A 14,233-nucleotide genomic window follows, 5' to 3' on the forward strand; every position below is an offset into this window, starting at 1 on the left:
TATAAAACCTATTTAAAAATAAAAGTTTGAAAATGAGTAAGAGTAACAAATAATGCATGTAATCTGTTAGTAGTTCTTTTCCTTGACTTAAACACAGGGGATTTTATCACTGAGCTATAATCCCTGTTATGGATTAAAAACTGGTAGTCAACTTAATGCCAGCTGGATTACATCAGCATGGCATTGAGTGAAGATGCTCCACCTGAAAAAAGTTGCCAGGATAAATAGGTGGAGAAGAAGGGAGGTGTTGAGGGTTGAGGTGTTAAGGAGGCACTGTGGGTTCTCCTACGAGTTGCTGTTTGAGCTGTTGGTTCTCCTGGAGAAGCTTTGGTCCTCATATTGAGCACTGCTTCCTGGCTCCGGAGGGGAAGACATGTACTGCTTGGTCTCCAGGATGAACTTGTCAAGCTGCTTCCTGGCACATATCCTACTGTGCTTGTCATAGGAGGAGCTCGGGGCCTCTGTGTCGCTGAGGATGGCTGTAGTGCCTTTCAGGGTAGCCCTGGTCTTTGTTGTGTGACTTCTCGGCTCCAGCGTAAAACCCTCATCCCACTAGCACAGCTCCTTCATCATGCTGGCATACTTTCTGGCTTCCACCGCTGTCCCTTGGGTCTTCCTGGCACAGATCCATAAAAGAGACTGGCGTGAGTCCTTCTTGTAGGCTCTGGACCTCCAGTTGGACTCATGGGAGGCATTGTCCTGAGCTCTGGGTTTTTATCTGGACTCATGTGGGACACTGCTGTGGGGTTTAGGCTCTTGACTAAATAATCTATGTCTTTGGTGTTGTGAATAGATTTCCTGCATTCTCCTGTGTTAACTTCCGGTGACCATTATAAATAATATTATAAACTGCACGTCTTGATCTTAATTGTTCCCTGTGTACAACTCCTGACTACAACAATCCCTAACCCTTTTTGAGACCAAGTCTGGTTAAAATACCCTAGTGGAACTCAAACTTCCAACCCTCTTATCTCAGTCTTCCTCAGTGCTTTGATTAAATGTGTGTGACATGCATGGCTGATTTAAACTCTTTGATTTTCCTTCATCAAGACTATAAAATTATTATGAATACAGTCCCCTTAAGGAGTTTTTTAAAGGAATTATGCTAAAGCATTTTCATATATTATTTCCCAGTTACCATGAGATAGGGTAACAGAACTCAAAAACTAAAATATGCCAGAGTCTTAATTCCTATTTCTGCTATAACACCATATACGTGAACCAGTTTTTTTCTAACATCTTGCTTCCTGATCTTCCCTGCAACATTTTAAGCACGCCTTGATGCCCAAATAAGAAAGATCTTTCTCCACTTGATTCCCAAAGATACCCTTGGTCCTGTTCCAAACAATCACCCAGAAAGCCCTTTTACCTATCACTAAATCTAACTAATCATTCACTTCCTCTGCTTCTGCATCTGAGCTACATTCTTTTTTTTTGGTACCAGAGATCAAACTCATGACTTCACGCTTGTCAGGCGAGTGCTTACTCCATTGAGCTAAATCCCTGGCCCCTGAGCTACATTCCTAACAGCAAAGATTCTTCATTGCAAATTTATGCTGTCATTTAAATGCAGTACTTGAATCTGTATCAATCCTGAGGTTGAACAACCAATATCCTGTTTTATCAATTTTAAGATACAGATATGCCATTTTCATGTTTATTTTCATCTGAGCTATATTTTTTCTCTCTTCTGACATGGGGTCTCAATGTATTTAAACCTGGCCTTGAACTCACTATGTAGCCTAGGCTGACCTCAAACTCAAGCAGTCCTCTTGCTTCCGCCTGAGTGCCGGGACTACAGATGCACACCCCTGTACCTGGCCCTCAGCTATATTCTTACATCCTAACTCTAGAATATTTTCTGTCTTAATCTTATAGGATATGGAAGCCACTTGCTGACTGGTGCTTATCTCTTTACTGAAATTCTTTGTTGGTTTGAATACTTTTCTTATTCTCTAGTCTAACTGCTTATCCTTCCACTTTATTGGATCTTCCTACTTTCTGAATACCATGTGCCAATTCTACACCAAAATACCCCTCATACCCAACACCCTCATCACCCTAATCTAATATTACCTTCTATGTGGATTTATACAGCAGTCTCTCAACTTGTCTCACACTTATTGCCCCTCCAATTCCAGATTGATTTATTAAGTATTTTGGGCTGTTATTCTGCTAGAAACTCTTGAGAAGTTTTCAAATTGCATTTTAAAAATTGAAACTAGTCAGTGACTCCTTTCCCAAACTCTTACTGTATTTTTGATCCCAAGAGTGTATTGTAAGTAAGAGTCTCCATATATTCTACTATATTTCAAATGAAAATGAAAACAAAGGCACACAAAAGTAAATAGTATGTTATCACATACAACAAAAGGAGCATATATACATATACACACATACACATTATTCATGTACTTATGTGTATATATATATGATGCTGTGCATTTATTTACATATGCATACTTCTAAAAAGATATATAAGAAACTGGTCATGTACATGGCTTTATAAAGGTATGAATAGCCTGAGGTGGAAAAGAAACATCATTGAAAAATCTTTTGAAAGGAAAGGGGATTTATGGGGAGGAATGGAAGGGAAAAGAAAAATAAAACAAAACCAAACAGAAGGATAAAAACAGAAACAAAGCTTTGGGGCCAGGGATTTAGCTCAGTGGAGTAAGTTCCTACTTGGCAAGTGTGTAGTGGTGAGTTCAATCCCCCCCACCCCCCAAAGAAACAAAGCTTTGTAAATAAGGAGGGGAAAAAGCATTGAAGAGAGGGGAATAGGAAAAAAAGAGATTTTCTTGAAAATATACTGAGCTGTTTCTTCCTGACAAGTTCAAGACTTTCATTCTTATACCTAATTCAAAAGGTCTTTAAACCCAAAGCTCTTTTGCTTTACCTAAACCTTCTCCCTTATTATTTATGACAATCACACTGTTTTCCTTAAACATAGGATTGTTTTCATCATTTTAGATTCTTACCAGCATCTATAATGGGTCTCTTATTTAGCAAGCCAAGCTTCCAAAAAATGTCTACTGCAAACAGGTTTAATACCTTCCATAGCAGTATATTATTTCCTAACTTATCAAAATTCCTTCAGGAATTTTTACCAATAATAAACTTTTTCTTTATAATTTTAGCTTATATCAGTTTCTCCCATCTCTTAATTTTCTATTGCCCATGGCTGTGAAATGCACATTTGTAGTTTATATTTTATATTGGCACACACCTGGTATGGAATTTTAACCTTTCTATACCCTATTTGCCTATCTGTGCAATGCTTTCATAGGCCTTCAATGATGACTGGATCAAAACACTTTATTAGCAATCTTACTATCATTCTGCATTCTTCTCTCCCAATAAATCTGAGGTGACAACTTTCGTATACTTTTCTCTTAAACCCAATTAATACACAACTGTGTCTAAAAAATTTTATGTCTATATATCCGGATATATTCTGCTTTTGATTCAGTTAAGAACAGTGGGATTCATTTCAGTTAACTTAAAAACTTGACACACACATCAGGCATTTTATTTCATACTGCATTGTATAATCATTCTTATCTCTTTCCAAAATATATGTTTAAATACTCAACAAATTTATTGGGAAAGTACATCTTTTCCCCATTAACTTTAGCATACACATTAAGGAAGAAAGCAATGTCACTGAACGATGACTTCTGATATTTAGTCATTTCACATTCAATTTGACTCACTCTTATTTTAAGCCTACTCAACTTCTGGAAGAAAATAAGATGTATTCTAAGCAAACAATTCAGTAACTGGCTCATTTTAGAATTGTAATATTAGGAACATTAAATATTTCTTTCTGAATTTATTCAATGTACTTTTGTCAAAATATCATATAAATGTCTGTAATCAAGTTTTTAATTAAAATCCACTAATATTTAATTCTAATTAAAAATTAATTTTTAATTGGTACCAGGGATTGAACTCACGACTGCAGGCTTGCAAGAGAGGCGCTTATGCTGCTGAGCTAAATCCCCAGTCCCCTCCAAAAAATTAAGTTTTAATTAAAAATTAACACGAATAAGATTAGTGAAACACATAGATGATGACATTAAAAACATTTCTAGTAAACATAAAAATATTATTTGAAAATCCTAATTTGTATAACTTATAAAAAGTGTTAAGTAAAATTTTGGTGATAACAAGAACTGTATTTATTACGAAAAAACCAAAATTTAAACAGAGTGTAGTGACACACACACATGTAATCCTAGCACTCTGGGAGGCTGAGATAGAAAAATGGCAAATTCAAGTTCAATCTGGGCAGCTTAGTGACAAACCATGGCTACTGATAAAAATTAAAAAAGGGTTGAAGGTGTAGCTCCTCAATGTGGAGGTTCTGGATTCAATGCCCAGTAACACTACACAACAACAACCCTCCAAAAACACAAAACAACTCACTAGTTACAGAAAATATTTACCAATAGCACAAAATTTTTAAGTATACTGTTCTTTATGACTTTATAGATTTTAAATGCATACAAAAATGCCAGTCATCTGGAACTAGTTTTATAAGAAAGTAATACACATGAAACTATGTCTCCAAATTTGTAAAGTATTCACAGAACCACTGTGTATTTTTAATTTATGTTGGGACACTACTTTGTAAATAAACGTTTGCCATGATGTGATCTTTCCAACAGCAATAAAACCTAAAAGACCACGTAAACAATTTGAGAAGAATTCACATAATTCAAGTTGTAGGGAAATGTTAGGAAGCAAATTTCCCCCTCAAAATTTAAAAAGGGTCAAATTTCTTGACAATTTTATATTCATGTAAAGAGAAAAAAATGACAAAATAACAGTATTTCTCTAGAAGTAAGAAAAAAAACAAATTAAATTTATCTTAAAATGTCTAAGGTATGGGGAAAAATCTTTAGGTGCTCAATTTAAAACAAATGTTTAATAGGATTTTTCACCAAAAAAAATTTTATTTTTGTACCTGGGATTCAACTCATGACCTCACACTTGCCAGGCAGGTACTTGTGCCACTGAGCTAAACCCCCGGTGCCAAAAATTTTTAAAAAAAATATCCTAAGTAGAGAAAAAAAATCTTAATTGAAATTTAAAATATTTTGAAAAACTGCAAGTGTTATTGATCAGTAAAAAAACTTTCACTACTGAAAACTGTCCAATAGACACAATTTCATTCTTTCAATTGTAAATTGTTTATTTGGTAGCATTCAAATTTTCATAGACCTTGAAGTAAGCTTGATGTTATAATAAATATAATCCTAAAATAATTTATCTTTTTCTTCCAAAATTTCTGCCATATTTGCTTTATATACTACACATAAAATGGAAATAACCCAAATACCTAATAGGTGTATATAACACATCAGAATACAACACAGTGTTTTAAAAAAAACCAGCTAGATCTACATTGGTAACATAAATACATCTTCAAACTTTCTGAAAAATCCAGGTTGCAGAATACATGTTGAGGATGATAGCAGTTGAGTAAAGTTTTAAACACAAAAGACTACACATTGTTTATGAATACATACATATGCAGAAAAAGATATAATAAAACCATGTACAAAAAGAATACATATCAACTTCCAAACAGTGTTGTCTATGTAGAGGATAGTGAATAGGTAAATAGAATGGATACAAAGGGGACTTTAACTGTATCAGTAATGTGTCATATTACAAAAAAATTTGAAACAAATATAATGTTAACATTCTTAAATCTGTTGGTGTTACAGATACCCATTATATTATTTGCAACTACTTTCCAGTTCGATATATTTCATAATAAAAATGAAAACATTCACAGAATAGAAATGTTGAACGTGCTACTATTTTTAGATTAAATATGTATATTAAAACACAACACAGGTTTTCTCTCCCAAGACAATAAATACAAACAAATGTTACATAATTTTCAATATAAGTTTGTAAAGTATCCCCTGATTATTAAAAAAAAAATACAACAATTAAAGAACAGGACTTAAATGCTCCTTCAAAAACTCACTTGAGTCAAAGATCTAATTTCACCTCAGGAACAGGCTTTCCTTGCTTTAAAAAAATGCCCCTTTGAATTTTCTTTCATGTCATTTCCTTCAAATGTGATTCAGAATAAAAGGTTTGGTGTACAAGGTATAAATGAGACTCGGCTTACTTTATTTAACAAATACATTGTATTCTAATATAAACTAACAGTGGCTCACTTCAAAGATAATAAATTAGTGCCAGTACAAAAACTTTCACTTTTCAGGGTAAAACTTTTAACCTGTAAGGGAAATACACAAGGTCACTAGCTTTATTTACCAAGTATTTTTTTCTTGTCAGGAAAGCATTGCCATCTTTGCCAGATTAATACTTCCTTGATCACAGATGAGGTCTTTCAAATTAAAGATAAACAACTACTTGCCTGTTGTTTCTGATATGCAGTGTTTGGATTTATCTTTGATTCCAAGAGAAGTGATCCTGAAAGATTAAAAAAAATTATCAGTCTCAAATTATAAAACCCTCAATAAAATGTATATGAACACACATTTTAAAAAACCAAATCTTTTACATCCCTCTACCCAGCTGAACATCTGAAATACTATTATTCTCATTCAATTTTCTCCTCAGAGCTGTGGTATAATTTAAAAATATTCTATCCAATCCCCATATATCCTTAAAGAGGGAAAAAAATCTACCTAATACTATTCAAAGATGAGATAAGAGATTATTGAAGTTTCACTGAAATGAAAATTTTGAAGTATGAGTGACGACTTGAAGTCAAAGTGCATTTTAACAAAACCTGTTTATTTCATTTCCAGTCAAATAAAAATTAGATCACGACAGAAACCTACGCACTCAGTATATGAATTAGTGCTAAAATTCATCCTACTAACTCAAAGAAAAGAACACCTTATGTAGAAATAAATTTCTTTGAGTACTGAAAAAAGAGTACAAAATATGTCAAGAATATATTTACCTATTTTTTTGCACACATCAGTTGCTCAAACCGAGGCATTCTGATTACAACGTAAAAGATATTTTACTTAGTCATAAATCTTATAATTTTAAAATACTTCACTCGAATTCTAACAATCAACAAATACCAATTTACAGTCTGCTTTGGTGACCTAACTTGCTTAAGAGTATCAGGTATCCACTTTTCCAGCACCTTTTAAGAAAGCAGCCTGACCTGTATGGTGGCATCGGACTGCAAGAATCCCAGAAAAACAACCTTTTTGGTTTTCATTCGCGACAGTAGTGAGGCTCGTAGCCAAAACTGGTTCAAAGAAGAAAGGTCCTCACTAAAAGTTTCACTAAAGCTTTGCACTAGCCTCATCACGGATAAGAATTAAAGGAGAGCGGGAGAGGGAATCAGCTACCCGGGGCCAGCAAATGCTTATCTCGCCGCTGACTACTTCCTCCCCACTCTCACCCGCACGCTGTAAACCTCTGCAAAGGAGGAGGGACCAGACCGGAGGGGGTCAAATCCCTAACGCGGACAGGAGGCGGGGGAAACGGGATCCGCGTCTCGCCGCGGTAAACCCAGCCAAAGTAGTTCGTTTTCCCCATCCAGAAGAGCAGACCCAGCCCGGCGCTCTCCCAGGAGACGGGATTAAAAGTAACGGGCCCAGCGCCTGAACCCCAGGCTGCACCACAGCCGGAGCCCTCCGTCGGCAGTGCCGGGCTTACCGTCGGACTCTGCCCGGACCAGCAGTGACATCCCCTTGAGCTCCTCCACGTAACTGGAGGAGACGTGCCCAGTGCCTCGGTCGTCCCATTGCCGGTCTTCGTTCAAGGTATACACCTTCACTCGTCGCCGTGTGTCCGACATGGCTGGTAGCTTTGTCCCCACCGTTCTGGCCGCAGCCTCCTCGCTCACCTCCTCCAGGAACCTCAGTCTTCGGAGACGGTAGCGGCGGCGGTGGCAACGGCAGCTCTGGAGAGGCCCGAGTTCACCATGGCTCCCAAAGTTCAGCCGCGAGAAGGGGTGACGGGAATTACCGAAACCCCTTCGCTCAGAACGTCCGTTACCTCTCACTTAACCCCTGCGCGCACCCACCCTCCCCTCCCCTCCCTTCGCCCCCCAGAGCTCGCTCTCCTGCCGCCGCCGCCGTAACTACTACAGGTCCGCCATCTTGTAATTCGACTCTCTCGGCCTTTCTCTTCCTCCTCTAGCAGGCTCACACGGGCTGCCCTCGCAGGGGCTACGGCAGCCGGCGAGCTCAAAACACGTCACTTGATCCTCCACACGAGCTTCCAGAGCCAGGATGCCCCGAGCTGTAAAGAGCAGCGAGTTACGTGCCGAAGGGGCGGGCCTAAGTAGACTTCCGTGTCTTTAGGCCCGCCTCCGGCACGGGATCTTGATTGGTGGGAGGCTCTCGCGAGTTCTAGGTCCGGGTCCGCGCCGCGTCAAAGCCCCCCTGCGGAAGGCGGCTGATCTGTAGGTTTCCGAGTGTAGGGACCCAACGCTGACAAAGAGCAAAGGTATTTTCAGAAGCAGGCATCTTTGAACAGGACTATCCCGGAACAAAAGAGAAAGAAAGGTGTTTGTACAAGAACAAGTGGAAACACCATGACAGCCTGAAACAGAAACATAAGTTTAAATCTTTGCGTGAAGACGAAGGAATGAGCCTTTTCAGCTGAACCCAAACGCACTAACTCTTGGTGTAGAATCTGTTCCGGTTAAGATCTGTCCAGGAAATGTTCTGTGGACACTAAAATCGCAAGGCGATTCTGTATCTTATAAAGGTGTGTTGACTATTTCCTATTTCCCGCCAAAGGGTTTTGTTGTTGGGCTCTCGTAGTAGATGGCCATTGAAAAGCGAAGTTTCGGCTTTATGAAATACCCTTTGTATTGTATTGCTTGTTTTTAGCCTTGCAGAGTAATTCTAGATAAAGTGGGCCAAGTGGCGAGGATCTGCCTTGCTAACTCAATGAGTACTATTTTGATATCTTAAATTGCTCTTGTGGGCAGCAGTTCCTGAGCAAGGGAGGAAATCGCTGCACTCACGTAGTCACATATGGTACAGTGGATATGCCTTGCTTTAGGCCATAGTAGCACGTAGTTCATTAAATTTAATACAGCTAAGCCCTTTGGCTGCTCCAGCTGCGTGTTCAGTGTAAACAGGTGACCTGAGCTGAAAACCAGTGAGTTGCTTACGTTGAGGCTGCGGTGCATTTTGGGAGTTGTAGTCGTTATCAGGGGGATTGTCAAAGCATGCTTCTGTTTTGACCAGATTACTTACATGTGAACGTTCTTCACCGCTACGGTGAAGTGTCTTCCACAAACTGAGCGCCTGTTTAAAAGAAATTACAATTTCAAGATCTGAATTTATAGGTTTAAAAAAATTATTAGGGACCTCAGAAAATGTACTTAAGGTGTTGTAACGTACAGAATAGTTGTCATAGGTGTGAGGGAAAATATATGTTGAGCTAGTGAAAGTATAATCTTTTTTTCTTCTTCCTCTTCCCCTCTCCCTGCCTTTTTCCTCTCCTCTCTTGCTCCTCCTCTTTTTCCTTCTTCTGCTTTCTTCTTTGCCAGGTGTTACTATGCAGTTCAGGCTGGCCTTGAACTCACTTTGTAGCCCAGGCTGGCCTTGACCTGCAGTTATCCTCCTGCCTCATCCTGCCCAGTGTCGGGGTTACAGGCATGCACCACAATGCCCAGCTTCATTTCTGTCGTGAAAGAGCCAGAGAAATTTTTTATAGACAATTTTTGAGTCCAGTGTCTTGAGAATATCCCAGCCTTCTCTCTAAGGCCTGCTTATATTAACTGGACATACTGCAGTAACTTCTTGGCTACTAAGGAGGACAGATCTTGGGAAGAGGACTGGGCAAACCTAGGAAGCAGACTTAGCCTTTACAGAAGGGAATTCTTAAGGTGTTAAGTGAATAATCTTAAGTGGAGAGTTATCTCCATGTAGACACATCCCCTTGATTTCATGGGCTTCTCACCCCATTGGGAAATGCATGTATAGATGGCCAGAGCAAGGCCCTTTGTGATACAAGGATGACACAAGGCACGCTGCCTGCTTAAGTCTGAGGGCAGAAATGTACCCCAACCAAATATTTTCCTGGGAGAGTGTCTTTTGTTGAGGCACACATACAAAAAGCCAGAGTGTCTACCCAGTGAACCCTGTTATTCTGATAAATAGTGCTTTTTTTTTTTTTTTTTTTTTTTGGTACTGGGGATCGAACTCACTACTTCACGCTTGCCAGGGCAGACACTTATGCTGCTAAGCTAAATCCCCGGCCCATAAATAGTGCTTTTACATGTGCAAAATTTAGAAGGCAGAGTAAGATGCAGAATCCAAACAAAGTAAGTCTCTTCAGTTCCTATATCGTGCTACTCATTTTCCTCTTGGAATCAAAACTATTCCATTTTCCTGTGCACATTGCCTGACCACAACCAGCTTCACAGAAATGTAACCTATTGAGCCATGTGCTTGTTTTACTGATCTCTTATCACTGGCTTTGAAGTTTTGATAATTCTTGAACAGGGATCTCATAAACTATACAGCTTGTTCCAGAGACAGCCTATGCATAGAGAAGTAAACATACATGTTTATGTATATATATATATATGAATATATATATATATATGAATATATACAGTATATACATATATATATATATATATATGAATATATACAGTATATACAGTTGTCTTTCCATAACTTGGAGGACTGGTCCTAGGACCACGATAGATACCAAAATCTGTATATGCTAAGATCCTTTATATAGAATGGAGTTTTTTTTTTTGCATATAACTCAGTACATCTTCCAGTACACTTTTAAGACATCGCTAGATTATTTATAATACCCATTACAATGCATGTTATATACTTGTTATACTATATTGTTCAGGGATTAATGAAAAAATCTATCTTTTGAGCACAAATTCATTTTTTTTCCTGAACATTTTCCATCTAAGTTTGGTTAAATTAACAGAGGCTGGACTCAATTACCCAAATGGAGGGATAACCCAGATGGAAGGTAATCTCTTGGCATTTGCTTCTCTGAAGACTAGAACTGACATAGGTAGTACACCAGCTGGTGCAAGGAAACAGGTATGTAAGGAGTTTGAGGAAGGGCTTTATTTAGTTTCTGGCTGTCTTAGTCACTTTTCGTGTTGCTGAGACAAAATATTTGATTCCCACAAGTTACGGGAGCAAAGGGTTATTTAGCTCACAGTTTGTAGAGGTTTCAGCTCATAGCTGGCTGGTTCCAACACAGGGTAGCATGGCAAAGATGCACTGCAGAGGAGGAATAGTCCATGATTGGCAGGTGGAAAGCAGTGAGAAGCAAGCAGAAAAGCAGCAGCAGTGAAACAGCAGAAGCTGTCTTTACATTTTCTCAGGCTGTAAGCCTTTTGGTGCCACCCACACCCAATGTGGGGCACAGTTAATCCCAGTATCACACACTCTAGATCCAGACATCTTTGAAACTCCCCACCTATGATGGCATGAGATTTTGGGGGGTCATCTAGATACAAGCCATAACACTGGAAACAATGTAGCCACCCTGTTACTGAAGATTTCACCAGTAGTAGGAAACCATTCCAATTCCAAAAAAGAGAATTGCGTAACAACTGAAGCATCTGAGCTGGCTGTGGTGATGCTCACCCGTCCTGTAATCTCAGCACTTTGGGAAGCTGAGAGGACTGCTAGTTCAGATTTAGCCTGGGCAGTTTAGTAAGTTAGCAACATCCTGTCTCAAAAGCAAACAAAAAACCAAAAACAAACTCATTGAGATTGAGATATGGAAAAGATACAAAGGAAACAAAGCTTATTGAAAGAGGCTATTTCTTACAGTGGAAAGTAGATGTTGGCATTTGATGGTCACAAAACTCTAAAGATACTGAATTCTCAGCATAGCCACTGCTGTGCAGTAAAGGCCCTGGTTAGCAAAGCCTGGCACTTTGAAATATGGATGGGTGCCCTTTAGATTTTGGCTATAGAGACACCTCTGGACCCTCAGAGCTTGCAGGGAAAAGTCATACCTCCCAATAAGAACAAGTACTTTCCTCTCTGCAGGAAGCTGTCTTCTACAGCTGTTCTTATTTCCCCTTACGAAGCTAAGGTAACGAGGTTTAACTCTCACATGATCTGTGTGGGAAGTGCAGGGGGACCTGGTAAAGGAAGAAGACTGCTGGTATGTGTTGTCAGGAGACAGAGGGCTACATTTGGGATGGGATTAGATAGCGCTCAGACTGAATAAGTAAGACTTTTTGATTTAGGCACTTTTAGGGGGAGAGATTTAACCCTCGCAAGGACTCCACAGGTTGGGGCAAACTTACTGTTAGGTTGGGACTTCAAAGCATGAAAAAGCAGTTGCCTGTACCGAGGGGAGTGGAAATAAGCTCAGAGCAAGGCAGCTTTTTTTTTGTTTGTTTGTTTTTATAACTTTAAAGAGAATAAAAGGAAATTTCAAAACAAGATAATAAAAGGGTAACGATGGTTAATACATTGCATATTATTATCTTTAAATTAGTTACTCAGAGTACAAGATACCAGCATTTACTTGTCCAAATATGAGCACAAACCTTTCAATGAACTTAAGAGAAATTAGTAGTATAACTATCTTAACTACTATATATATATGTATAATTTCTTTCAGCTTCTCATACTAGGGAGATAATACTATGTTTACACATGTGAGTCTGGTTTGTTTCACTTATGAGTATGGCCTCTAGTTGTATCCATTTACCTATAAAAGTCCCAAATTTATCCTTTATGGCTGAGTAATACTCCATTGTATAAAAATACCACATCTTTTCTATTGAGACTTCATTTGATGGGAATTTAGGTTGTTTCCATGATCTGGCTATTACAAATTGTGCTGCTATAAACATGAGTGCGCATATATCACTGTGGTATGGTGTTTCTAATTCTTGTGAAAAAATTCTGGGAGGATACCCAGAAGTGAATTAGCTAAGTCAGTAGAGCTTCGACTCCGAATTGTTTTTTGAGGAGGTTGCCTTGAGTGAAAACAAGGGCCTTGTGCTTGCCACGTAGGTGCTGCCCCACTGAGCTACAACCCCGGCAATCCTAACCTTTTGAGGCATTTCTGTACTGCTTTCCACAGTAGTTGCACTAGTCGACACTCTCACGAACAGTGCAGAAGAGTTCCTTTTTCTCCATAGCCCTCCAGCATTTGTTATTGGTGGCTTTCTTGATAATAGCCATTCTTTCTGGATGAGGTAGAATCTCAGTGTTATTTTAATTTAATGTCTTGAATGACAAATGATGTTGAACATTTTCTCATGTATTTATTTGCCATTTGTATTTCTTCATCTTAGAAGTGTGTATTCATCTCAGATGTCCATTGTTGGATTGGATCTTTGAATTTGGGAGGTTTGATATTTTGAATTCTTTATATGTTCTCGATAGTAATTCTTTGTCTGAAGAACAGCTGGCAAACATACTTCCCCACATTGTGGGTTGTCTCTTCACTCTGCTGTGCAAAAACTAATTTAATAAGGTGAGAGAGTTGATTCTTAGTGATAGTTCCTGTGCGATTAGGGTTTTGTTCATAAAGTCTTTGCCTACATCACTGTCAACAATTCTACCTATTTGATCTTCCAGCAGAATTAGTGTTTCTGTTTTCTTATTGTGTTTTCATAAGTGATAGTAATTTACATGTTTTTGTGCTTGCATTTATATTTAGTATTACCTTGTTTATGAGTTCTTGGAAATTATACTAAATTTTATAGCCACAGTATAAAAAAATAAAACTAGCCAACAATTCACTTTTGGTTTTCATAAAAACTTGGGTATTTTTCGGTGCTTCCTAGCATATGCATGATAGTTTAGAGTCTTATGACCATTATTTAAATTCCTCTACATTTTGACTTCTATTTAGTCTTTATCATCCATTGATAACACTGTTTCTTTTTACCTTTATAAATATCCCTCAAAGCTCACCTCAAATATTATTTCTCTATATTAAAATCCAATCCAGATCTTAGAAAGTTTAACATTTTTTTCCTAGTTAGAATTAATCGACTTTCCCCTGACTTTTCCCTCCTGAGTTGGCCAGGATGACCTCAAACTTCCGGCTCAAGAGCACCTCATAGCAGGAGCCTCCCAAGTGGCTGAGTTACAGGTACATTCCACCATGCCTGGCTCCCATCTTTTTTTTTTTGGTACCAGGATCGAACTCATGACTTTGTGTTTCCCAAGCAGACACTGACTCCGCTGAGCTAAAACCCCAGCCTCCATGTCTTTCAACGTTTTTAATAAAGTAT

General features: G+C 38.5%; 1 protein-coding gene across 5 annotated transcripts in view; it reads right to left on the reverse strand.

Moving 5' to 3' along the window:
• Ppp4r3b (protein phosphatase 4 regulatory subunit 3B) overlaps positions 1–8,040 on the reverse strand; it is a 75,355-nt gene extending 67,315 nt beyond the window's left edge. For 3 of the 5 annotated variants that reach the window (XM_063229423.1, XM_063229422.1, XM_063229421.1), the window contains exons 1-2: positions 7,675–8,039; positions 6,407–6,462 (exon numbers count right to left, since the gene is read on the reverse strand). In XM_063229423.1, coding sequence (XP_063085493.1) covers positions 6,407–6,462; positions 7,675–7,816 — 198 coding nt within the window. In that variant the 5' untranslated portion in view covers positions 7,817–8,039. Of the gene's footprint in view, positions 1–6,406; positions 6,463–7,674 lie in introns of all 5 variants that reach the window. The other 2 variants (XM_063229424.1, XM_063229425.1) reach the window with 2 other exon arrangements.
• Positions 8,041–14,233: the final 6,193 nt, after the last annotated feature.

This window comes from Cavia porcellus, unplaced genomic scaffold, assembly GCF_034190915.1.
Source record: "Cavia porcellus strain 051 isolate PalLab524CR breed Dunkin Hartley unplaced genomic scaffold, mCavPor4.1 scaffold_18, whole genome shotgun sequence".
Taxonomy (NCBI): Eukaryota; Metazoa; Chordata; class Mammalia; order Rodentia; family Caviidae; genus Cavia; species Cavia porcellus.